Here is a 24,702-nt window from a genome sequence, read left to right as displayed (position 1 = left end):
GAACGTTCACCTATAGCTTCATAGAATATAGATTTTTCGACATGATTTCAATTTTATTTTCATTTTTATGATTCGAAAACTAAGGGGAGAGCTCCAGCAACACGCCTATAATAATTTCTCGTGTATTTGGAATATAGTTAATTAGTTATCAATATCAATATCAACTATCAGGCCAAATGATTCGCGCCGCGTTTTGCAGGAAAGGCAATTCGGCGCGACTTTATTAAATTATTCACGGAGCAATGTCGGTAATACAATCGTTTGTCGATAATATGATTAACAGTTTGAGCTTTTTGCCACTAAGCCTCTGGAGGCTTGGCGCTATACGGATCCTGAATGAAGCTTCATGATTTTGCCACAAGAGTTACCACTATCCCAATTGTCCTTACTCGGTTGGTTATATTGTTCAAGGCTTTGAGCATTTTGAATGTTGAATATTTTAGTTTTTTAAGATTTTGTTAATGCATGCTACGGTAAAGTTAAGTAAAGTTTCGAATATTGTCAATCGCTGTCCAAATTGGGATTAATAAAGTAATGTGCTATTATTGTTAAAAGCAAACTTCATACTATAAAATATGGTTTTTGAACAACCCCTACTGGCTAATCGTAGACAGTTGCACAATCGTCATTTGAATATTCAAATGAAACAGAAGGTAGAAACATCGTATTTTTTAATATTCACAATGACTAACATTAATGACTAACAATGATTAAACATTGTTTAATTTCGTATTAGCTAAACTGGAATATCATTTTTGTTGTTAAACAGCTTTCGCATTAAACTTTATTGTTCACGGATATTGAAAAAAAAAATGATGAATTATATACTTAACGAAGATACCAACTAAATGCTTTACAATACGATATTACGTATTTAATTATGGAATTTATCGAACTTCTAAAATAAGTTCGATCCAACGATTTCCGAGTGAACACATTTCCTTCAAGTAGCATTTGCAGTCGCCGTTTTAGTTATAGTTCTGTACATAGATCAATTTAATATACAAGACGAAGTGAAAGGTTAGAGAACCGAAGAACCGTGGGCTTTGAAAACCGCGAAATCTATCTGGAATACCGAGAACGGATCGATTGTATTTCAATTAGAAAGTAATAAGAATACTTTGTCCTACTAGTCCCGGTTTCCACTTGTCGACCTTGTTTGTGGTGGTTGGTGGTCATTATGGCGCCATAACGAGTCTTTAAGGTTACAACATAGAATAGGCGTCAAGTTTGAAAACGGAATGATTGTCGAGAGGAACCTGTGTTTTGGACTAGTTGCGATAGTACTAGCGATTCTACCCGCTTCGGTCGAAAATAATTCGACCAGTGACGTGAATTGTCAGTTCGGCAAAAGTTCGCGGAAACAAGTGAACGCGGAACCACTGAACGGGACATGCCTAAGGGACATCGTGATTCGCCTGTCAAACGAGTTTCGCTCGATTACGGACGCGGAACTCGGTTTGACATCCTTTCAGCAGATACTCGATGCAATGGAATTCACAAATGCCACCGGCAGCCTGAACACCAGGCTATCCTTCTTGGTGGATAAACTGAACAACAAGCTATTGTCCTACGTTGAGATTCTCAAGCAAAGCTACGACGTTGTTCAGTCGATTCTAGCCAAAAATAAAGATCAGTTTACCTACTCTGCTATCGGAGGATTGGATACTGTATCCAATAAACTGTCTGATTTTTGTTCACAGATAACACAAGGTATAATATGCATTTCATTATAGCCTTTGATCCTTACCATCAAGTATGAATCTCTGAGATGTATTCTTATGAATACTATGTTTCAGTACTTGCAATCGTATTGAGAAACCAAGAATTCAAGAATATACATGTACTGCCATTTATGTACCCTGCGACGATATGTGGATCTTACAGTTCCGATCACAACATCGGGCCCCTTCTATTATCACAATATTGTCCAAAGAAGAATGTACTTTTATTATTCGAGCATGGCATGTTTATGTCCGAAGGAGACATTACTTTAGCTCAAATAACAGCAGAAAGAATAATCGATATGCTGTCACAAATGGATTACATTAATGTCGTTGGTCTTTCCAGCAATAATTCCATATTTTGTAAAGACGGTTTGTTGAAAGCTACAGACATTAATAAATTTCAACTGGCACGTTATATTCACAGTTTATCAAGAATGGGTACGGTTTCTTTCTTTAATTATATAACTTAAAAAGTAGGCGATTAAATTAGTGTAACTTATTTTTTAATTTCTAGAGACCAACGACACGATTGAATTGAATTTCCACAAATTGGTGGAGAATGTTAAAGGTGAACTTGTATTCATACATCTGACTAATACTCTTAAAACTACTTCACATATCACAAAAATAAACAACATGATCTCTATGGGAAAGGTGAAAGGATACCTAAGAACAATACTAATTCTATCAGGTCAGCTAGTTTTGCTGTAATTCTGTATGATTACATATTATATTCTCACATTATATTGTTAATATATGTATTGTGCTCTTTTACAGACCAGGAACCCCACATAAATCTAAGGGAATACAACGATAGTATAGTAGTTCTTCCAAGTCAAAATATATTAGCATATGAAATATCAAAATTATTTTCAGACCTGAAATGTTCCGACGAACATAAGAAAGATTATTACTTAACCGATCCATATTTCGACTTGTATAGTAAAACAATGTCATTGTCTATTGGTCAAATCACAGATAAAGCATTAATATCACTGGATATTCAATTGCAAAATTTTATCGATGATATAACATACTTCAATGCTGGTCCAAATGTATATCCCGTATTGTTTGATAACAAAGGTGCAGTTTGGATTCATAAAGACTTTCCACGAATGGAAACAATAGTGGAACAACCCCTTAAAGTAAAACTACAACATATAGAAAATATTACTCCCGAGATTGTGACAATGATGATCGAGCAGTATGAAGGGATTGTGAATGTAAAAACAAGACTAGGAGAACAGGTACTTCAATGTTTATAGATTTGCCGCGATAAAACTTATGTTAATTTAGATTTTACGATTTAGAAGTGGTATCGGTGGAAACATCTGACATACAAGAACTTGATAGTATGTTTAGCGTCGATAAACAATGAAAGCACATCATTCGCTGCAAAATTGATGCCGATGTTATCTACAAACATTTTGCATCATCGTCTTGATTTGCTGATACAAAGCCTCTCCGATAAAGGCATTCTCTGTGTTAACAACAATAGACTTGAAACCTTGTGTAAGTCAGTCCTCCATAGTTAAATAAAACTGTAAATATATTTTAATTATTAAACGAAGAATATTTATCTTTAGCCACAGGTGTGGTTTATCTTTCTCCATGGTGTCTACAATCGCCAATGGAACAGCTTAAATTGTTGGACGCGGGATCAGCCGTAACTATGCAAAGTTATATGGCATACTTGAAAGATCTAACGGGAGTCCTTGCTAATCCTGGTCTTCGCCATTCTGTTAAACCAGACGTAGCAATATTGACACAAATTTTGGAGTACTTCAAAGGCAGACATATAGAAAGTCCATTAAATAAATTCATAATACGACGGTAATTAAAATTTTTCAGATGTCGTTGAAACAATAATTTCAGGAAATAGGAGAAATCATTTCAAATAATTTTAGATACGTCATTGGAACTATGAGTGGCGTCTTAGAAGTATTCCCGGGAATCATGTTGGACTCTGGCTATGATCCTAAAAGAAGAATATGGTATGCAAACGCTTTAGAACATCCTGGGAAATTAATTTTCGCACCACCGTATTTAGGAGCCGGTGGATCAGGATATGTTGTTACTCTTAGCCACACTGTCCATCGTAATTCCAATTCAACTGTTCATGACGATGCTATAGCGGTCTTATCTATGGACGTGACCATGGGTTTTATTTCGAGATTGTTGAAAGAAATGTTTCCCTTTTGCAACGAGTCTACGGTAAAATGTTTTTTGATGGATGACAAAGGATATCTGGTATCGCATCCAGCCTTATTAGAACCTAAAGCTCTGCTGGAGGGTAAAGTTGAGCAGCAACATTTGACTCACAAAGAATCATTAGTTGCAAACGATATATTGAATCATGAGTTGTTCGTGAAGAAAAAAGTCTGCGCGAATTACTTGAATGGTACTATACAAAGGTACTATCAATTTAATACCTCCCTTGACGAGGTTCTCACAAATATACTTCACGGTGAACATTGTGTCAAATATCAAGTGGCAGCTATACCTGGAACCAATGTATTTTTGGGTGTAGTCAACGTGACTTGTAATTTCCTAAAAGCTTTCTGTCCGTGTAGTACAGTAAGTAAAACTATGTTTCTCATTGATCTCGCTTTATCATTGAAAACTCATTGTATGCTATAAAGATGTATCGATTATTTCCCAGAGGGATCGTTCCTGTTTCAACTGTAAAAGAATGGAGCAAACTGAATGCGAATGCCCGTGCGAATGTGCTTTATATTTCTCTAACTGTGCCGATTATACCACGTATAGTTTGCATGATTTAGAACCATGTCCAGTATCGCACGAGCAAGGGGGTAGCTCGCAAATATCTTACACGCAATCTATAAACCTAAAAACATGTCCCTCCATCAATTGTAAGATACTCAAGACGGAGAATGAGTGCTTGGGCATTGTGGGATGTCAGTGGTGTCATGTAGACAACGATGGAGAGACGCCTTTGCAAGTTGGATTCTGCAGCGATATGTCGAAATGCTTTGGAGGAGTTCTTGGATCGTCCATGCCACTCAACGATGGAACATATAGTAAGAAACAGTCGTTTGAATAACTATATAATTTCTTCAAACATTTATAATGGTTTTATCTTTTTCTTTTTTCTTTCATAGATTCTCAATCGACTGAAGAAATTGCAATACGAGAATGGCCATCTGTTGGTTCGGTAGCTGGAGGGATATTGGCGTTTCTGTTAATATTGGGAGTCATGTTATTTTGTTATAGATTACGTTCTGTACAATCTGGGCTGGAGCATCAGTGTTTGCACATTCACACGTCGCCGGATATCTTACGTATGACGCATCTAGAAGGTGACGCGGAACCCATAGATCTGGATCAAACGAAAAATAATTTAGATTCTCTTATAAGGGACGGTATAGCGCCCATATCACCGTATAGAGTATCTACGAACTATAGAAAACCGCCTGGTGGTGATAGCGATCATGGATACAGTACAATGACACCTCATGACGACTCTGAACAGCAAACATTCGTTGAGCCACTGTTGCTGGTCGGTAACAATACCGAATCGGATCTAAGAAGACAATCCGTTTGTCTTCCGTCTCCTACAACTCACTTAGGATCTCCGCACCACGTTCTAGCCCCTGTCACTGTCCATTGCAACATGGAAGCAAACTTTTGCTAACACGGTAAAGAGATACATCCTACGAAAAGAATTTTATGTACTGAACTATTGTTCCTTTTCAAAAGAACAAATACTTAAGAGTTACTTGTTACTACATTATAAACCGTAATGTAAAAAATAGTTTCTTATTGGCAACAGAGTTCATCAGTTTTATAACATTGTTTATAAATAATTGTTTTTTTTTTTACAAGGTAACATAATAAGCCCATAGGACAATTACCAGTTTAGAGTAATTACTTATGGTTACGATAATACAAATACTTGAGTAACAGTATTTTAATGATTTCAATGTTACTTAAATTACTATAAGTACTCGTGACTATATATTAATCTTTTTTAATGCAATTTTTGTATGATAAAAAAAGTTAGGAATTCCATATTCCGTCGAATTATAAAGCTGATACGAGAACTAAGGCCATATTCGATAAAATCTTAATCGTATCTGATTTTATATGCTTTATAGTATCTTTATAGATAGTATATCATACTACCTAAGATTTCATTCAATTTTAAGGTCGCATCGTTTATCATGTCCATATCATTGTAAATGTGCTCGAATGTCATAAAATGATCATATATTTTTTATATAAATTAAAAACAAACTGTGTAATTCAGGTTTCTCTTCTCTTCTCTCTCTCTCTCTCTCTCTATCTTGCACTTTGTTAATGAATTTAGTATTATCATGTATAATAAGAAACTCATCTTATTTTTTTCACGCTTAACGAAATCGTTCAAGACTAAATGAGATACCTCGCTTTACAGTTTGTCTTTTAATGTATTTAGAAAGATTCTGTCAAGGACACAAACATCACAATGTAATTATTTATATATTATATAGGTTACTTAGCATTATATTTTTTATATTAGAGTTTATTGATCGATATAAACTTCCGTAGTTATTAATTGCGAAGCTATTTACAGTTTTATACATCGCGACACTCGTTAAAAAAAAAGTGTATACCAACATTTTTGTACGCATTAGAAAATACGAAGACTTTTCTGCAGCTAAAATGATTACGAGCTAAGGGGTAGTCTCTTAGTCTTACATTGTATACACTCGTCTCGATGACTACTCGTAACTTTATCTTGCCAACGGTGTTCAACATTTGTTGTAACCGCGAACGCGAATTTTATGCCGTGAACCGAGATTGTACTGTATATTTTCCTAACTTGTAAATGTAAAACAAATTACTTTTTGAACGATTTACATGTTGTATCAGTATTTTCGATATTAAAATATAACTGCCGTTAAAAAGTTGTGAATTTTATTATTACCATACATAAAATACAAAAAGGGAAGTTCATCAAATCTGAAAGTTTATTCGCTTTATTGTTTCTAACGTTTGGTCAAAAATAAATGAACATGATTTTGGTTGTCATTTGGGATTTTGCTATTTATCAGGAGAGATCATCTGTGTACACGCAGTAACATTCATAATATTTTCCGCTAGAGACCGACGTATAATGTGAATTATATTTTCCGTTTATGTTATTAGCGTTTTAGTTAAGGGACGAAGTCTGGATTTTTTCGTAATATTACAAAACCTTCCATAATCGGTGTTAAAGGAGTATATTCTTCTGTAGCCAGCTCTGCTCGTTCTCCGTACGCCAATAGAACAGGCGTAGTATGCGTTTGGAAACCGGTAATAGTTTTTGGTTTTCCTGCTTGACCTACTACGTCTACGGCAAGACCAACTCTCACAGGAACAGGAAGAGGAGTCAATTTCTCATCGAACGTTACCAACATCCTTGGCTGCATGGCAACTGCCAGTGTGTACAACAGATAGTGCGAGCGACCAAGAATGACTGCAATAAGAAAGTTGAACGTTACACTTATAGAAAAGCTTCGTATCGGCGAGTATAAAGGAATTATCCAACGAACTCACTGTTTTTCACATCCAGGAAACCGATGAGAGTAGCTAGAAGACCAGCTAATGCTACAGGGCTTAAGATTTGTCTATCGCTGTGGTAAGGAGACAATGTCAATGTTCCTTTACCAAGATGGGTGAGACCTTGTGCTATACGCACCATAAACAAATTATTTGGATCCTTTGCGTGAAATTGAGCCAGCTGTCTCAACATTGCAGCCAATCTTGCATTGTTTGTTCCTGCTCCCACCAGACCCATTGCAAAAATAGCATTGTGAGCTACTTCGGGATCACTGTCGTGAGAGAATTTGGACAGTGTGTCTAGTATATTCAGTTTCGGATTGGAGACTGATATAAGCCCAAGAGCAAGAGGAACCGACCGTCGAATTACAGGTTCACAATAACGTAGCAAATGACCGAATGTTCTGTATGCCATTTCTGCGCCAATCTCTTCTCCCATGGCGATCAGAGCGATACCAAGTACAGCAATCGCTTGCCTAGACGTGAGGTCTTTTTCCTTTTCTTCTTTTTTGTCTTTGTCCTTTCGGTCGCTCTTGTCATCCTTCTCGTTGGACGGTTCATAGTGTTCGGAGCAAATATGCAACAGATGTTGAATTTTGAGTACGTTCCCTGTGCCTGCGTACGCGCACACCTCTACCAAAGTCGTTGACATTGATCTGAAAGGTTCTGGTACTATTTCCAGAGCAGCTATTATCGCTTCTGCTGCTTCTTGTTTGCCTAAGAAACACAGTCCAAGTCCCAGAGGTAGAAACCGTGCGTACGTGTCTTTGAGATCCGCCTCGGACTTGTCCATTAAAGTATGCATAATCGTCGTAGTAACATAAGCGTTACAAGAACCAACAGCAACCATGCCTAACGCTAGACCAGCTACTCCTATTACTTCCCAGGTTGACTTCGGATCGCTGAGCACAGGGATCAACAAACCTAATACTGCTTCACGATTTGAGCCTGCGTACGCCAGTCCGAGACCCACAATAGCACCAATACGCATCGTGTTGCTACTATGTAAAACATAATCTGAAAGAAGAGCCAGAGCAGGATCGCATTCAATTCGAACTCTGCAATTGACCAGACCGCAAGCTAACAATGCTCCAGATTTAATGTAGTCCTCGGACGAGTAAAGATATTTATCTATCGGCGTTAAACCGCCATCAACGTCCCACAGCAACACAAGGCCAAGAGACGCGGTTGCACTCAACATTCCATGCTCTTTATTTTTGTACAGCCATTTGTTTCCATCTTCGTTTAATAATTTGTCGTGACCAAACGCCGCGTTCACGAATCCATTAACGAAACTGGCTGCAAGATTTTGCCTAGCAGAATCTACTTGACCACCACCAAAGGGTGCTCTGGAGTTCTCTAAATGCGACTTGTACACATCCTCTGGTGTTTTTGGCTCCATTATGTCCAATTCACGAGCCAGATTTAAAAAGTGATAATTTAGCAGAGAATTCGACATAATCTCTACCAGATCCTCGTATTCCGGTGTCGATTCTGGCAATTCTAAGAAAATCTGTTGCCTGCCCAACATGAATGCTAACTGTTTCTGTACCGATCTGAAAACCATTAGAAATCGTTTAGTACTATTATTTTTAGACAAAGTACATTTCAATAATGATCCAACTCACAGATCTGTACATTTGACGAATATGTCTTCGATAAGCGGCAAATCATTGAGCTGCATTGCCAACCTCACAGCTTGTGGATATAGACCAAATTTTCTATACAATTTCGCAGCTGCATATAGCAGAGTATTATTTTCTGGGTCAGCTACATAGGGTACGCAGCTTGTTAAATACAAGCAAACACGCTGATATGCACTTTCGTCTACATACTGTTCTAATAAATCTAGTCTTTCAATTTCCATCAGCAGATCACAAGCTTCAGTTTCTGCATTGTGAGCCATATTATATGGCACAATCTCATGTACAAGAGCAATTAACTTTTTGCCTGTGCCTTTTGCATCATCTGTGAGCTCGTCCCATTCGCTGGCTAATTCTCCAGACAAGTGTCTCACATACTCGTGTCCCCATTCTCCGATAGCTAATTTAGATCCGGTAAGTCTATACTTTAAACATTCTCTACCCTCGCTCACAGTCATAGCAAGAACAGAAATGATATCGGAACACAATTCCTTAGATTTTATATTGGTCATTTTATCATAAATAGCTTTCATAGTGTCATAGTGAGGACGCAAGAATTTTAATGGCTTGGGGACACTGGTCATTGAAGTGGTAGATGCATGAATGTGAGACTGTAGAGATTCTAAAGCGGGATAGTGTAAACTGACATTCGGATCTTGTAAACGTTCGACAAGACTAGTGAGTTCCTCTTGCAGAAGTTTGTCTTCTTCGGACTAAAAAGTATTTTGTTAAATACAAATAAAAATATGTAACAACATTAAATTTGCTTCTTCTTAATAATAGAATTTCTTTGATATGTAATACATAGACGTAAACAATAACAAAAAAAATCATTGATACTTTTCAAAACAGTCATGTTCATTGTTAACTCTGTTCAGTGGAACAAAAATCGAAACTCACCAATTCATTTTTTTCTTCCTCCTTTCCATTTCTGACCTCTTTACTCGGCTTTGTTTCCGCTTTAACACTTTCTGGCATTTTGTTTCAAGTATTTCATACGACGGATGCAAAATACAGACACCTTTCGCTTCTTTGGGGGTTGTTAGTGTTTTAGGTTATAGAATAACCGTAAAGACTATTTGCGAGTCACCCAGACTCGTCATAGAACATAGAATAAACGAGAACCCAGAAGGCAGAAAGTATAGTTACGGTTACGAACTTATACTGAAAACTGCTGAAATGCACTGTGGTCGCACTGGTTGCATCCTTTCAGGCTGAGCCATATTATGGTCACCGTTTCCATTGATTATGGCATGCACAATTTGTCATGCCAATGAAACACAATGAAAACACATCCTAAAAATGGTAAACGAGAGTTTACAGTTGAATATGTATTGAACATTAATTGTTGAATTGAATAGTGAAAAATGCGTGCGTTTTATAGATAAATATGAAATGAAACAATCCCAAGGCTCGACGACACGAGCCTTCAACAATAAATATAGAAATTTTATTTTAATGTAAAATGAATTCTGTGATGAACGTAAAGGTTAGAATTCAATAGTATTGTACATATTATTTCTTCTTAGATTGTATTATTTTATTGAAATACTAACTAACAAATATATTTTTCACCTTTGTGTATATATCACGCGAGTGTTTTAATTAATTAATTTTTGTTTTGCTAGCCTTTGAAGGATCGATGGTATAAATAATGAAAATGTCAAGAACATATACAGTGCTAGAGAAAACATAATTTGTTGTCTGAAAGAGATAGTGCCATCATTTCTGAACACAAACTTTCGTCAAAGGGTACTTAATCCTCTATGTAGCAAGTTAAAAAGAAAAGCATACAGTATCATCTCTATATACTAAGTTGAGTACAACAATACAGCACTAAAAAAATGAATTCGCATTACGATATTGTAAACAAGAGATTGTGTCATCGTGGACAAGTTGATGTCATAGACATGCCAGTGAAATTAAGCAGCAATTACAAATACTTATTTATTTATGAGGATCAAGAATCTAAATTTGTTGTATTAAAAGGATTACATGAAAATAGCGCAAGCGAAGTAGCTATGAAACTTTTAGATATATTGGCCATCATTGGAGCACCACAGGTTATACAAAGTAATAATGGACGCAAATTTGCGGAAGAAGTTGTACAGGAACTACGTTTTTTGTGGAAAGATTTTATTATTCTTCACGGAGATATTTCTGAAAGCAGAAAAAACAACAGGGATTTTAAGAACTTACTTGAATGCTGGGTTCAGAGAAACCCTATGAGAACATGGCAGGAAGCTTTGAAACATGTACAGATTTTACAAAATTCCACCTTTCGAAACCACAATGGAAAAATTCCATATGACATATTGTTTGGAAGAAATGTGCACGAGGAATTTCATAAAAGAACTGGGACCATAAATAGAAAGGAGGAAATTTGGACAGAAGAAGAATGGATTAATCTTCAATCCGACAAATCTACTACTAATGAAAAAGAGGAGACTGAAAATTTTATTGAAAGTTCAGATCTGATGGAAACTAAAGACATAGATAGTGTAAGTATAATAGATTATATATTTATTATTCTATGCTAATTTATAATTAATATCGTTTCCTTTATTAGTCGCTCGATGGCGACAGCTATTGTAGCAGCGAAGTTAAAATCGAGCATACAACAGGACCTCTGAATTTTAATTTCGTTAATGTTAAAAGCGAACCTTTAACTATGCAAGCCGAAGATCCTGTGTTGGAAGATGCATTGGCTGATAATAAAGCAAAAGACAAATTGGCCGACGACAAGGAAGACTCATCCTCCGAGAATCAAAATTTGAAATGCAAGGTCTGTCAGAAGCAGTACATGAAACTTGGCCACCTGAAGAATCATATGAAATCGCACACCAAAGGAAAGAAGTTCGAGTGCGCTTTATGCAACAAGACGTTTCATGTTTTAAGTTTATATGAGAAACATATGCGGCAATCGCATAAACAAACGCATAGTTTAAACAGAACAAGAAGAAGCAGAGATCCTTTGCAAATAAAACCGATATTAACCGCGAAAACAACCGAATTGGATTGCTCTACAAATGCAAAGGTGGATGAGCCAAAATCTAATGCTGTGGTCGAGGCGCCTAAACCGGCGAAAAATTTGTGTCTCCTAAAGGAGAGAAAAAGAACGCCTATAGAAAAAGTAAATAGCGGCGAGTCATCTTTGGAATGCACCTACTGCAAGCAGAAATTTAATTTCCCTAGCGTATTGAAAAGACACATGCGGTCCCACACGAACGAAAGACCGTACATTTGTGAGATTTGTAATAAGAGTTTTAAACAGTTAGGGCATCTTACTCAGCATTCGCTGACACACAAAGATTACCGTTCGTTCCGTTGTGCGGCTTGCGGGACAAGATTCGAATCTATGACCGCGTTGAAGGTGCACGCACAGTCGCACAAAAACGCCTTTAACTCGAAAACGAAAGAATCTTTCCGTTTGTTCGAGTGTGACAATTGTAAGAAGGTCTTCACTACCAAAAGCGTGCTGGAGCGACATATACTGACTCACTCGCACGAGCGTCAATTCGCATGTGTCATTTGCGGGAAAAGATTCAAACAAGCGGGCCACGTGAAGTCGCACATGCTTGTTCACACTGGTGAACGGAAGTTCGAATGTACGGTCTGTAAAAAAAGGTTCAGCCTGTCGAACTCGTTGAAGAAGCACATGTACGTGCACAATGGGGAGAAACCGTATCAGTGCGACGTGTGCGGCGCACGATTCCTTGAAAAGAGAAACCTGAACGGACACCTAATGACCCACACGAACGAGCGTCCGTTCCGCTGCAAGATCTGTGGGAAACGGTACACTTTGGCGGATACATTACGCCGTCACATAAGCGCAGCGCACGAAGAGGGTCGCACGTACCAGTGCGAGATCTGTGCGAAAATGTTCAAACAATTGGCCCATCTTTCCGTTCATAAGAAAGTGCACAACGACGAGAGACCGTTCCAGTGTCATCTGTGCGAGAAGAACTTCAAACATAAAAACGTTCTAAAATCTCATTTGGCCATTCATGCGAACGTCAGGCCATTCGAATGCGACGTCTGCAAGGCCACCTTCGTAAGGAAGACCAACTTGCAGACGCACATCACGTCCGCCCACATGAACGAGAGACCGTACGTCTGCACCATTTGTGGCAAACGATTTAAACAAATTAGTCACTTGAACGGTCACGTGGTGGTGCACAGCAATTTAATGCCTTTCCAGTGCGATTTCTGTGATCGACGCTGCAATAGACTTGACAATTTGAAAAAACATATGCGCCTTCATACGAAAACCAAGGAGGAATACATTCTTCCGTAAATAGTGTTACGTTTGTTTCAATCTGAAATATCTCATCGTTCTAAGCATTCGAATGTGCGAATACTCGATCGCAGCCCGTCCTGCAGGCATCTTTACAACTCTCTTCCAGAAATAAGGGTAGAGATGGGAGAATTACCGCCCCGTATCCAACGCATGCGTGGAAGTACAGCGTACCATTGAATTGGTCGAAGTCAGAGACTCTACTATACGTCGCGCCACGGGTATCGACGGACGGTGACGATACTACATATCTCTTCACCATGGAATGGAGCCAGACTCATGCCCCCACGATTTCCCTACAGTTTGAAGAGGAAATTTAAAGAATGGCCTACGGGCTGTAAACCCTTGACTCAACCTAATGTGTATTATTAATTAAGACTTCTAGATACCAGACGATTGTTATCTGCGATTGAATACTTTCTGTCAAGAGAAAGTGAGAGCAATTACAATTAACTGATTTCGAATATTTTTATATATCTGGTAGAATCTCGCAATCTCGTACATGGCAGAAAAACTTTACTACTCTTGTCCTGTATTTTTTACTAATCTATAGTATAAGTTCTTTCTCGCTAGTAAGAGTTAAACATAGAGATCAACGTGCTGTATAATTGTACAAAATCATAGAAAATAAATTTCTAATTTGAGACCGAATTTTTGAAATGTAGTATAAATTATACAGGTTGAACGTCGACAATATGTTACGAAACGTGACATGATTTTCTTTTTAAATAATTAATCCAAAACGAAATTGCATGAATATGTTTTAAATTTTCGTTCATAATCTGTCCTCAGACAATGAGGACAGATTTATAAATGGAGGACTGATACACTGATAAGAGGACTGATAATAAATGTTTGAACGACATTTGAACCAAAGCGACTGTTTGCATGTATGCGTTCCATCGATTGACGTTTTAAAGAAACTGCACATGTACGTGAAGCATGTGTATTGTGTATGTAGTGATTACGGCGTTCCACACTCCACACTGTTCTCATTAATGTTTGACATGGGGTACAACAGAGGGTTGAAATTCGGCACTGCCGTAACTCTACTGACGGTTTTAGTTGCAGTTTATTATAGAAATACCGAGAACGTTCTACAGAAACGTCTGTTAACTTTGATTCATGGATTGGAGAGACTGGAGAACAAACACGTGATCACCTCGAAGCCAAAAGTTGCGATAGGTTATGGTGTGTGTACTGACGTTTTCGTGTACGCCGACCAGCTGCTGAAATTCACCGAGGAAGTCGGTCAACCGGAACATTTCGACGAAATTATCACGGAATTGGAGCTTTTGAAGAGTTTCGCTTATTATTTTCGACATGGAGCCGCCACAGAGTGAATATCCATTTGTTTCTTCCTTTTCGTTCACGTTATTTTGCTGCTCTTCTTGGTTATTAAAATTATCTCCTCGTCTCGTAGGCGATTCATGGCGAATCGAACGTTATTCGACGAGCTTGTTGCCAAAGCTCGCTCGTTCCCATCCTCTTATTCCACTATCGGCGGAAATGCCGCACTTATGGCACTACGATTCGCTAAGGAAGGCTGCGACGTGACACTGGCTGCTAAATTAACTAAGTCTTTACACCAGATGATGCCGCAGATCATTAACATCGTCGGAGGAGAAGTGAAACGGGATGATATTCACTTGATTATAGAGTATAAACGTGGAGATGTTTGGGGTCCCTATTCTAGTGCTAGAGCGAACAGGTATTGGATCGTAAAAATGTTCGTTTAGACCGTAACAACTTCTTCTATCATATTTGAATAATTTTTCAGATACATAGTTCACAATGATATCAACAATCCAATGATAAGCTCCATCGATGCATTCGATGAAGCCTTATCTGAATCTGAGCCTAATTTGCTTGTTGTCAGTGGCCTACAGATGATGGACAGCTATCCTTATCCGGATGGTAACTGTTATTCTAATGTATCGAAAACTATCTTTTTTTTCTATTTATTAGACGAAGTTTGTGGTTTCCTATTAGGTGAACAGCAGAGACTCCTGCTTAAGGTGAAAAAGCAAATGATGCAGCGATTGCCGACCACAAAAATTCATTTTGAAATGGCTTCGTTTGTGGACGCTGAATTGCTGTTTGAGTTATGCGATTCAGTTATTCCCTACGCGGATAGCTTAGGCATGAACGAGCAAGAAATCGTCAATCTGCATAATGCCGTGTATTACAGGAATATTTCTTTGGTAGCGAATTCGACGCCGCGTATCGCATCAGTTCTGGATCAAATGCGAACATTGTTCAAAGTGATCCGCATGAAGAGCAAATCGATTCCCAATTCGCGAGAACTCACGCGAATTCATGTACATACTTTAGCGTATCAAGCTATATTCACTGTAAAAGGATCAATCTGGAAAAACACTATGGCTGCGGCAGCCAAAGCATCCTTGACCGCTCACAGACACGTTTGCGCGACGAGTAATGTAAGTACAATATCAATGTGAATACAAACATATCCTTTAGGATTTTCTGCTATAGGTATTTAGGTAAATAATCGCTTTCGAACCTGTTTCAGGTGGATGTGAAGAAAGTAGCTTTGATGTTGGACGATAGCTTTTCGACTTCCATCACCGACGGCACTCGGATAGCACTGGATATCAACAAACCAGTCTCGTGTTGGGACGAGGTGTTGAAAACAGGAACCGAAGACACTGCCATTCAAGTGTGCGTCGCGCCTGTTTTAGTTTGTACCGAAGCTGTTCAAACTGCCGGTGGCGGTGATAATGTTTCGAGCGCAGGTCTAATATTGCAAATCTAAGCCTCACATTGTTTGCAAATAATTGGATAACATCGAAATGTCTTTATCCGTATCGTTCTGCTTCGGCACTCGGATAGCGAAATTAGGTTCATCGCACCTACGCTTCGGATGATTAGATTACCGTTCATTCCACGAGATATCATTCCAAAGGATACAAGATGTTCAACCTTTTCACTCCGCAAGTGAATATTTTTTTTAGAATTTTCTGAAGAATGAAATGTTTTGATATCGCACTCTTCTATCTGAGTACATTGGAAAACTAGCAGGCTTAAATGTAGGCGCTAATGGTTTTTTAACCGATTGACATATTTATTGTTACGTGTGAGTGATGAATTACGACTTTAAAGTATACTAAAAGTTAATGAAATGTTTTACAATTAACCGTTCTAGCGTTTCATACATGACAAGGGCGGTGATCGTGATCGTGTACGACACTGAATAATACTTTTAAAAAAAGTAGCGACACAATGAATGAAAATGTAAATGGAACTTGATAAAAGTGTTCAAAAAATGAACTACATGTCAATTTATTCCATGCACTAGTTATCTCGATAACTAATCGTAAAGTTGAAATTAATAGCGGTGATCCGCAGTTTACACAATTTGTACATACAAAGCAAGTAGTAGAAAATGATTTGTCTTTGCACATTCATTTCATTGTATGATAGAAAAATACAGTTGCATCTTGAGAGAATCGTTATTAATTAAATTACTAAATGACATGTTCGAAAGTGTCATGACAATACTGAAGGAGAACATCGGGCATGTTTTTTATGCCTAGAATATTATTTATGCTATTATACTGTGCCATGCAATATTTCACGAATTTGATTAAAAAAAAAAAAAAGAACAGAAATTCCATGTTTCAATTATATATTGTGTGAAGGATTTACGCTTTCAGGGTTGAAGCAATGTGATATACTGTTTAAAGAGTTCTATGAAACAATTACTAAGAGACAGGAAAAGAAAAATCATCTCGGAATTTGTGAATAAAACATAATTGAGCAATACACATTTAGCGGATCATTCAGTTATTTTGTTGTACCCATCACTCTCCCGACATATCAATTCTTGTTTCGCGTTTCATTATTTTATTAATGTAATACTACCAATGAGTTAAATGTACATTTGGAAATTTGTTTAAAGCACGTGACTTATACTTCTGACAATGTAGTTCAAATGTAAGCGTATTTTCCAAGAATCGTCGAGGCTAGTTGTACACCTACATTACACCGCTAAAACCATACACCTCGTACGACCATTAGTCAAAATTGCAAATTTGAACAGAAACCAATTTCGCTTGATGCAAAATAATTTTGCAACACCAGTATTAGAAGATTTCTCAAGTTCTTTTGCAATCAATTGAAACTGAACGAAGAAGTAGTAGTATATTCAATAAAAAATAGTAAATATCTCGCATGATACACGCTTGTCTCCTATTCTCGGTGCGACAATGATCAACAGTATGAATATCATTCAATCCGGTAGCAAGCGAATTCGCTATTTACTATTTCCTATTTAAAATACTAGTTTACATAATTACATGGTTCGTATTTTAACGCGTGTCCCTCTGTGTACGTGTATGTTGTGTTTATCTGTATTTTGTATGTAATTTTACATGTAGAGATAAAGTTGTCAGTTCACAGATGATCAACGCCTGGAAACAACGACTTGACAGAATCGGATCCGCTAGTTGCAAAACTTTTACCAAAAGGAGAACGAGCAGATTTGAACGTGTCCGAATGTTCATACAATTTTTTATAGGATCGTGTCCCCTTCGTCGATGCCCAACATTTTCAAATCATCCGGGCCAGGCTGAGTGTCTACTTCAGCATCGGCTTGCGTGATCTCTGGCGGTGGCTGGTCCATGTATTCTGGCCCGTAACCAACGCAACCTAGCATACTGTACATAGACGAGTACATGATATTGGTCTCCTGATGACTCTGCTGCTTGGTTTCGGTTTCCTCTTTAGGAAAAATGATATTCAGAGCCTCTTGCAGGTCGTCAGGCAGCGGAATGCTCGGGTCTGTTCGCTTCTCGGTCGGTTCCGGTATCTCAGAGATATCCGGTGCAGTACCTTCCACAGTTGGCAACGGAGGCGGCGGTGGATTCTGATGATTCTGAACAAATGGTACGACCGGCATCTGCGGAGGTGGATTGGTCATGTATGGCGAGTGAGTCTGCACAGGAGGCCGCACCGGTTGATGCGCTGGGAACCGCGGTTGGCTTTGAACAAATGGCGGTGGATTCGATATGAACGGCGGAGGTGGCCTGCTAGGGGAGAATTGAGGTCTGCTTTGACCCGACTGTTGCTGCTGTTGTTGCTGTTGTGTTGGCGGAGTAGCCGTGAACGTGGGTGGTGGTCTATTTAGGGGCGGAGGTGGATGAGGGGGCAGAGGTAGCTTGGATATAGTCGGTGTCTGTTTCTGCTGTTCCATCATCGGCTCTTCTATCACGGTCTCCTCGGATTGATCTTCTATCTCCATATCTACAACCTGCTGGGTCGGCTTCGCTTCGTTCAACACCGGCGGAGGTGGAGCAACTAAAATCTTCATCGGTTGATTCTTGTTGCTTTGGACCGGTGACGGATTTACGTTGCTTCCAGCGGTGATGCTGGTATTGGCATTACTGTTGCCAAGATTGCTGTTACCAAGATTTAAGGGAGTTGCGAGTTTCGTGATGTGCACTACGCCTGGCGGATTGATGATCTCGTTCGGAACCTTCGGCGTGTCCTCGAACTTGCTCTGCTGGTACGGGAGCGGCGTGATATCCTTCTCGGGCAATTTTGGTTCCTCAGTTTTTTTCTTGAACAGGGGTAGTCTGCCTATGAAAGGCAATTTCCCCTTGCTTATTTGGGGAGCAGACTTCTTCGTCTGCACGTTACCCTTCTTTGACTTGGACGCGGACTCGTTCGTTTTCTTCTCGAACTTGGACTCATCGTTGGACGAATTATCGTCTCTTCTATCTTTGCTGTACTTATCATAGTTTCTCTTTGGACTATCACGCCAGTTTCTATCGCGCCGAGGAGAATCGTTGCTGTCCCGTTTCCTTCGGTCATCATAATAATCCCGGTCCCTGTCCCTCTCTCTATCCCTATCCCGGTCCCTATCCCTGTCTCTTTCACGATCTCGATCCCTGTCTCGGCCACGTCTTCTGTCGTATCTACCGTAACGTTCGTATTTATCTTCTCGCCTGTCGTACTTTCTCTCGCGATCCTCCTTGTATCTATCGCTTTCTCGGTCCCTCTCATCTTCCTTTTCCACAGATTTGTTCTCCGGTGGTTTTACAGTCATGTTGACCTGCTGTTTCGTCCAGAATCCCATGTGCGGTTTAGGCATCTCTTCTGGCTTCGGCAGCTCGATTGGTTTGTTAACGATCGGCTGCGGCTTTTCCTCCTCCTTCTTAATCCAGAATGGCTTGGGCGGCTCTTTCGGTCCCCAAGCTTCCAAGCTCTCGGGCTTAGTCTTATTCGAGAAGGATGTTTGCTCCTGCTCTTCTTCCTCCTCCTCCACGGTCTTCTCTTCGCTCAACCGTCGACCACCTATAGATTTCATCTCCTCTTCCTGTTTCGCTTTCAATTTATCACGGATCGAGTTCAATAACTGTCTGTCATCGGTCTCCGCAGGCTGAGGCTCCGGGGTTGGTGGTTGGTTCAAGTGTTGAGTCATTTTCGACCAGTGACCTTTTAATTTGATTCGATGGTAGTCTATCTCTTCGTTGAGGATAGCCTGAGTCGATGCTTTCATTTTGTTTCGCATGGCTACGCGTATGCTCTTTGACATGTCCTGATCGGAATCTGTGTCAGAGTTCTCGGACTCGCTGGAGCTGTCGCTGCCGCTGCTCCTGTTCCGCCGTTTCTTCGACTTCTTCTTGCTCTTCTTTGATTTCTTCGACTTCTTCGACTTTGGCGGCGGATCGTCCTCTTTGTGCTTCTGCAGCTCCATTTGTATCTGCTTGTGCTTCTCCTCGGAGAACGCTTTCTCACGATCTGCCATCCAGTCGGTCTCCCAGTGTGGATTTTGCTCCACAAAACTCTAAGGAAACGACAATGTATTAGCATGCATGAAATATTCGTTCTGCTGTGATATAGAATAAAATAGAAATTTACGGAATAGTTTTCGGAATGCTGTTTCGACTTCAAATGCAAACTCGCGCAGTGAAGATCACCTATCCAGGAGTCGCACAGCTTGCAGTACCATGCCGTCGCAGCGCTGAAGAACTGCAGACCTATAACCAAATGAACCGACGCTTAATATCGCTCAAGCTTTGAATGTTGGTAAACAATTTAAGTTCATAAAGAATGACCTTATATTCTGCCACGACACATTCATGTCACTGAAAACAAAAAGTAATATATTAAAAGATGTTCAATAAATGGTTGGCAACATTAAATATCTCTTGGATGGTCCGACGTTGGTCTCTAGAAGAAAACTGAGGAATGATAAAGGAGAGGGAAGAGCTCGTCTTTTATTTTTGTACAATTATACCGAACAAAGTTTACAATTGAAAGCAAAAAATTAACGAATTACATCAAGTAACGTAAATGTACGTACCGCAATTGCCTCGTGTTCACACTTTTAGAAATATTAGTCTAATTTGTAATTATCAATTACGAAAATTATTAATGATATTTACCATTTTATATAAACATCGAATTCTTCAGCATTTGTAGTACGTTTGACAAAAGTACCTGGACTTATATCATGAACATGTATGTATATGTATGTATATATGTATATATATATATATATAGATAGATATTAAGATTAGATATACTAAATACATAACACGACCGAATTGTCACAGTTTACACATCTCGGTATAACGTAATACGGTAAATGAATTTATACACGCACTATCATTATGATGGTAACATTGATTCCTCTGTACTGATACTTGCACATCGACAAAAGGATCTTCCTTTGTTTCGTTCTTGACCATGAAATCAACCTAGGTACGATGTATATTCGACGAACGATATAGCACTTGCGAAGGATTCGAGAAACAGTTCGACAATAGAAGCTGAAATGTCTGAAATCGCTCGAAAGTGTGCTGCTCGAGTCCCTTTCAAAATCCAGTGCATCTCTACGGTGTTTAACCATCGTTGCTACAAAATTTGCTGCCAACAATGTGTTTTGCACGGGCAAAAGCGCTCCCCGAAAACGGAAAAGAAAAACAATGTTCCGCGGGATATGGATTGAAAATTATAACGTGAATATATTTCCACGTAAAAGGAGAGAGACCCCACACATTTTTGTTCCCCACAGTTCGAAAGAGAATCAAAGATTTGAATAAATGCAGACAAATTTTCGAGCAAACCATAGCCGTAGATTTCTTCAATACATACCGGACACCACAGTGTCTGTGCACAAGCTACGGAATTGTATTCTATTAGTAATTATCCATTGAAATGAACCGTACCTTTGATCGGTGTTCTTTTCGTTGGCAGTCCTGGATAATAGGGCACTTCCTTTTCTGTTCCCTCCCCATTCCGCTCATGCCATGGCATATCAACTATCTTCCGTTCCTGTTGCAGGGAAGAACGTGTTAATGGACAAAGGTTGTTACAAATAAAAACGCGTGTACAAGAAATTGAACTCAATGGTACAATTTGTTAATATGACATTGTGTATAGTAACACCAATCAGACTTTGTACCAAGTACCTGCACGTCGATCGTTACTGTAATATATCATCCTTACACGAAATATGAGATCGAATTAGAAATACATAGTTTTAACCGAATCCGTCTGTTCAGTCACAACGTAAATCGATTATCAGTTACATATTTCCGCTTCCTGTTCTAATATAATTGTAAATGTTATTTACATGAAAACGATCTTCGATCGGGATTTTATCTCTCTTTTTCTGTCTCTCTCTTTCTTTTTTTTGTTTTTGTTTTATTTGGATTGAATTCAATTGATTAAAAGCACCTACATATACCAAAGTCGAAGGAGGCTTTTACTACGGGCTCTACTATGACAACGATAAGGCGACTTACTAAGCAAGCTTCTTTGTGCTCATTGCTATGCAGATGATTCAAATATTCCTTTGCCGTTTTAGGAAATATATCGCAGACTTTACACCAGTGCATTTCCGGATCGTAATGCACGAAATTGTACATAGGTTTAGCGTCCTCGGGAGACCGTCGATCTTTCGTTTCTCGTTCAATTTTGGACTCCTTTTCAGAATCGGAACCCGACGATCTGTCCGGTGTCTCTGATTTCCCCTTCGGGAAATCTTCTTTGGGACTTCTCGAACGCTTGTTAATTTCTAATTTAAACTTGCTTTTAAGATCGTCGACGGTCGCCTTGTCTCCAATTATCCCGGTAAGCATATCGATAACATTATGTATCGACTTCATTTTATTTTGTATTTCAATCTGTGAACAAAAAAAAAATAGGCAAACCAAAAATCAGCAAATTATTTCGCTTCGCTCTAAACAACGACATAGCGTAGTTTCTTACCTGCAACTTTTGATTCTCCTTTATAATGCGATTATTTTCCCGTCCACCCTCTTTACCAATTTCGTCACACTGTTGGCGGAGGATTTCTAGCTCGCGTTGCAACGTGGCTGATTTTTTAACGTATTCCTCCCGCTGTTTAGCTAAGGTCGCTTTTTGCTGTTTTACTTCAGCTGCAATTGCTGCTGGGCATCAAATTGAAAAGAATTTTAATATTACGTGCTTGTTGCTACTTGTTTTTCGAAAGAAGATAACTGAAGTCGTTATAGCTAATTTTTCCAATATAGGAGTGAAATGAACAGGAACTATAATAACATTAGTTACCTTCCTTAAAAAAACAGACTGTAGGTTTCTAGATATAGAGCAAATTATTAGATGACACACCTTCCTTCTTGGCGTCTTCTGGTCTTGCCATAGACGAAACTAATCCAGAGGAACCACTGTCCACCGGTCTCGAGGATTCTTGCTGTGACGTTAACGTTGGCGGTGGCGGAGGTTGCTGATTGTTATATGGCACCTGATTCCCTTGCCAATTCGGCGGAGGATAATCCTAACAAAATAAACAAACGTTTGATCTCAAATACTGGAACAGTATTTCCATCGAACCTTACCTTTGGTGGTCCATACTCAAATCAGAACTTTGGATAATACACGGAAGATTCTTCAAGATGAATCATCTGCTCAATAATACTGGTTTCCAATGTCGATGCCAATAAAATAAATAACGCGGGTGTTATACTTACTTACGCGGGATCTCGCGACAGTTCGCGATACAAAGAAACTTAAACTTCATCCCCAAAAACTAATAACACTGCCAGACAATGTACAGAACACTCTGACAGCGTGAATAACAATTTTGTAATTACTCTCACAGATACGACGCAATGAAACTAGCAACTACGAAATATTAAAAGAATTCCTTGCAGCTAGTAGAATTTAATTGCATTGCTTTGTTCGCGATGCAATCTAAATCAATGCAAAATAAGATTCTTGTACATAGTACATACTATGTTTGCAAATAAAATTCTTTCTATTAAACTTACACTGCGATAACCGGTAGGTTGTTGGTAACTGTAGTCGTAGCTTTGTCCATAGTTGTAATTGTAATTATTGTAACCCTGATTGTAAGCTGGTATGGGTGGAGGTGGCTGACTTGTGTTTGGTGGTGGAGGTGCCTGTTGTAAATGAAACTTTTTTATATAGAAAACAAATATTAATTAACTCTTTGCTTAGGATTCGGAGTAGATTTTACCTGATATTGATTATGAACTGCTGGCACATAAGCACCAGAATTTGGATTAGGAGTAGAAGCTTGAGACTGAGATGTCTGCTGCTTCCATTCCTGTTGGGAACGATTGGACTCCTTTCTTCTTCTATCTCTGGAACTTGAACGTGACCTTCTGTCCCTAGAACGAGATCGACGATATCTGCTTCTTCTTGGAGACGGAGATCTGTCATATTTCCTAGACCTCCTTCTATGAGTAGAATCTTCTGAATCCGCGCTTGGACTTCTTGGCCCCTTACGCCTCGACTCCTGTTCCATTTTGTTTCTTCTTTGTACTATAAAAAGTGTGTTTATCAAAATCAAATCAGCAGTACGTCTGAACGAAAGCAAAACAATTAGCTCGAATCGTTACAATTTGACCAAATACTCCTGAAACTTCTTACATATTTGTAGCACAATAACGCTTTACCAACTATGAACGCCAAAGGAATTGGACGTGAAATTTTATCGAATATTGATTAATTCGTTAAAACGTTGTATAATTTGAAGCGGTGCGCGTTTCAGGAAAAAATAAGAAATTATATTAAATGTCGCATTGCAGCCATTACTATTTGCCGATAAAACATCGACGTTGCTTCTTGGCGTGTTCAACGTGATTACAACTACTTACCTTCGTCAACGATGATCCCACGACTTTAGTATTTTGTTCGTGATAAGTACTGACGCAAAATAGCGAGAATAATACGCCTTAAATCGCTTTGAAACCATCCATTCGACGTAATGTAACGCGGACCAAAAAACGAATGGAACAAGCCGAGCCGAACTACGACTGTTGATGAACTACGGAAAAATAAAAATGTAGATGGACAAACGCGAGGTAAATTCATTGGCGCTTGATCCGACATTTTGTTACCAAAATAAAGTCCCTAAATGCTCCTAATTCCTTCTGCTGTTAATTCCTGCTCACGATACTGCTAGGAACATAATTCTATGACAAAGATTATTAGAAAACTAGCGAGAATAGCC

General features: G+C 38.8%; 5 protein-coding genes across 7 annotated transcripts; 3 read left to right on the top strand and 2 right to left on the bottom strand.

The window, feature by feature from the left end:
* The first annotated feature begins 60 nt into the window (after nt 1-60).
* On the top strand, nt 61-6,637 carry LOC117229899 (VWFA and cache domain-containing protein 1). The gene is made up of 10 exons (XM_033486816.2): nt 61-653; nt 770-1,713; nt 1,800-2,165; nt 2,242-2,418; nt 2,505-2,974; nt 3,038-3,239; nt 3,314-3,560; nt 3,635-4,304; nt 4,390-4,768; nt 4,850-6,637. The coding sequence occupies exons 2-10, from the start codon at nt 1,242-1,244 to the stop codon at nt 5,380-5,382; spliced, it is 3,516 nt and encodes a 1,171-aa protein (XP_033342707.2). The 5' UTR covers nt 61-653; nt 770-1,241; the 3' UTR covers nt 5,383-6,637.
* On the bottom strand, nt 6,626-10,058 carry Rpn1 (regulatory particle non-ATPase 1). The gene is made up of 4 exons (XM_033486818.2): nt 9,815-10,058; nt 8,900-9,627; nt 7,269-8,827; nt 6,626-7,188 (listed from the first exon to the last, which is right to left on the bottom strand). The coding sequence occupies exons 1-4, from the start codon at nt 9,890-9,892 to the stop codon at nt 6,887-6,889; spliced, it is 2,667 nt and encodes an 888-aa protein (XP_033342709.1). The 5' UTR covers nt 9,893-10,058; the 3' UTR covers nt 6,626-6,886.
* Nucleotides 10,059-10,194: 136 nt separating this feature from the next.
* On the top strand, nt 10,195-13,862 carry LOC117229901 (uncharacterized). The gene is made up of 3 exons (XM_033486819.2): nt 10,195-10,403; nt 10,543-11,415; nt 11,484-13,862. The coding sequence occupies exons 2-3, from the start codon at nt 10,759-10,761 to the stop codon at nt 13,209-13,211; spliced, it is 2,385 nt and encodes a 794-aa protein (XP_033342710.2). The 5' UTR covers nt 10,195-10,403; nt 10,543-10,758; the 3' UTR covers nt 13,212-13,862.
* A 198-nt stretch (nt 13,863-14,060) lies between these two features.
* Nucleotides 14,061-16,999, top strand: LOC117229902 (ADP-dependent glucokinase). Its single transcript, XM_033486820.2, has 5 exons — nt 14,061-14,550; nt 14,635-14,922; nt 14,992-15,128; nt 15,204-15,652; nt 15,745-16,999. Exons 1-5 carry the CDS (start codon nt 14,063-14,065, stop codon nt 15,985-15,987), a joined length of 1,605 nt encoding a protein of 534 aa, XP_033342711.1. The 5' UTR covers nt 14,061-14,062; the 3' UTR covers nt 15,988-16,999.
* Nucleotides 16,844-24,522, bottom strand: LOC117229897 (uncharacterized). 3 transcript variants are annotated; one of them, XM_033486813.2, is made up of 9 exons: nt 24,347-24,522; nt 23,704-24,011; nt 23,495-23,626; nt 22,836-23,001; nt 22,455-22,636; nt 21,989-22,369; nt 21,410-21,515; nt 20,097-20,215; nt 16,844-20,022 (listed from the first exon to the last, which is right to left on the bottom strand). In XM_033486813.2, the coding sequence occupies exons 2-9, from the start codon at nt 23,992-23,994 to the stop codon at nt 17,746-17,748; spliced, it is 3,654 nt and encodes a 1,217-aa protein (XP_033342704.1). In that variant the 5' UTR covers nt 23,995-24,011; nt 24,347-24,522; the 3' UTR covers nt 16,844-17,745. The 3 variants fall into 3 exon arrangements, with proteins under 3 accessions (XP_033342704.1, XP_033342705.1, XP_033342706.1); XM_033486814.2 differs by having other exon boundaries at nt 22,455-22,633; nt 24,347-24,521; XM_033486815.2 differs by lacking the exons at nt 23,495-23,626; nt 23,704-24,011; nt 24,347-24,522 and adding an exon at nt 23,063-23,141.
* Between the last annotated feature and the right edge of the window lie 180 nt (nt 24,523-24,702).

The sequence above is a fragment of the Megalopta genalis genome, chromosome 2 (assembly GCF_051020955.1).
Source record: "Megalopta genalis isolate 19385.01 chromosome 2, iyMegGena1_principal, whole genome shotgun sequence".
Classification (NCBI taxonomy): domain Eukaryota; kingdom Metazoa; phylum Arthropoda; class Insecta; order Hymenoptera; family Halictidae; genus Megalopta; species Megalopta genalis.
Note: the sequence above shows the minus strand (reverse complement) of the source record. Positions and strands in the feature narration are given on the sequence as shown.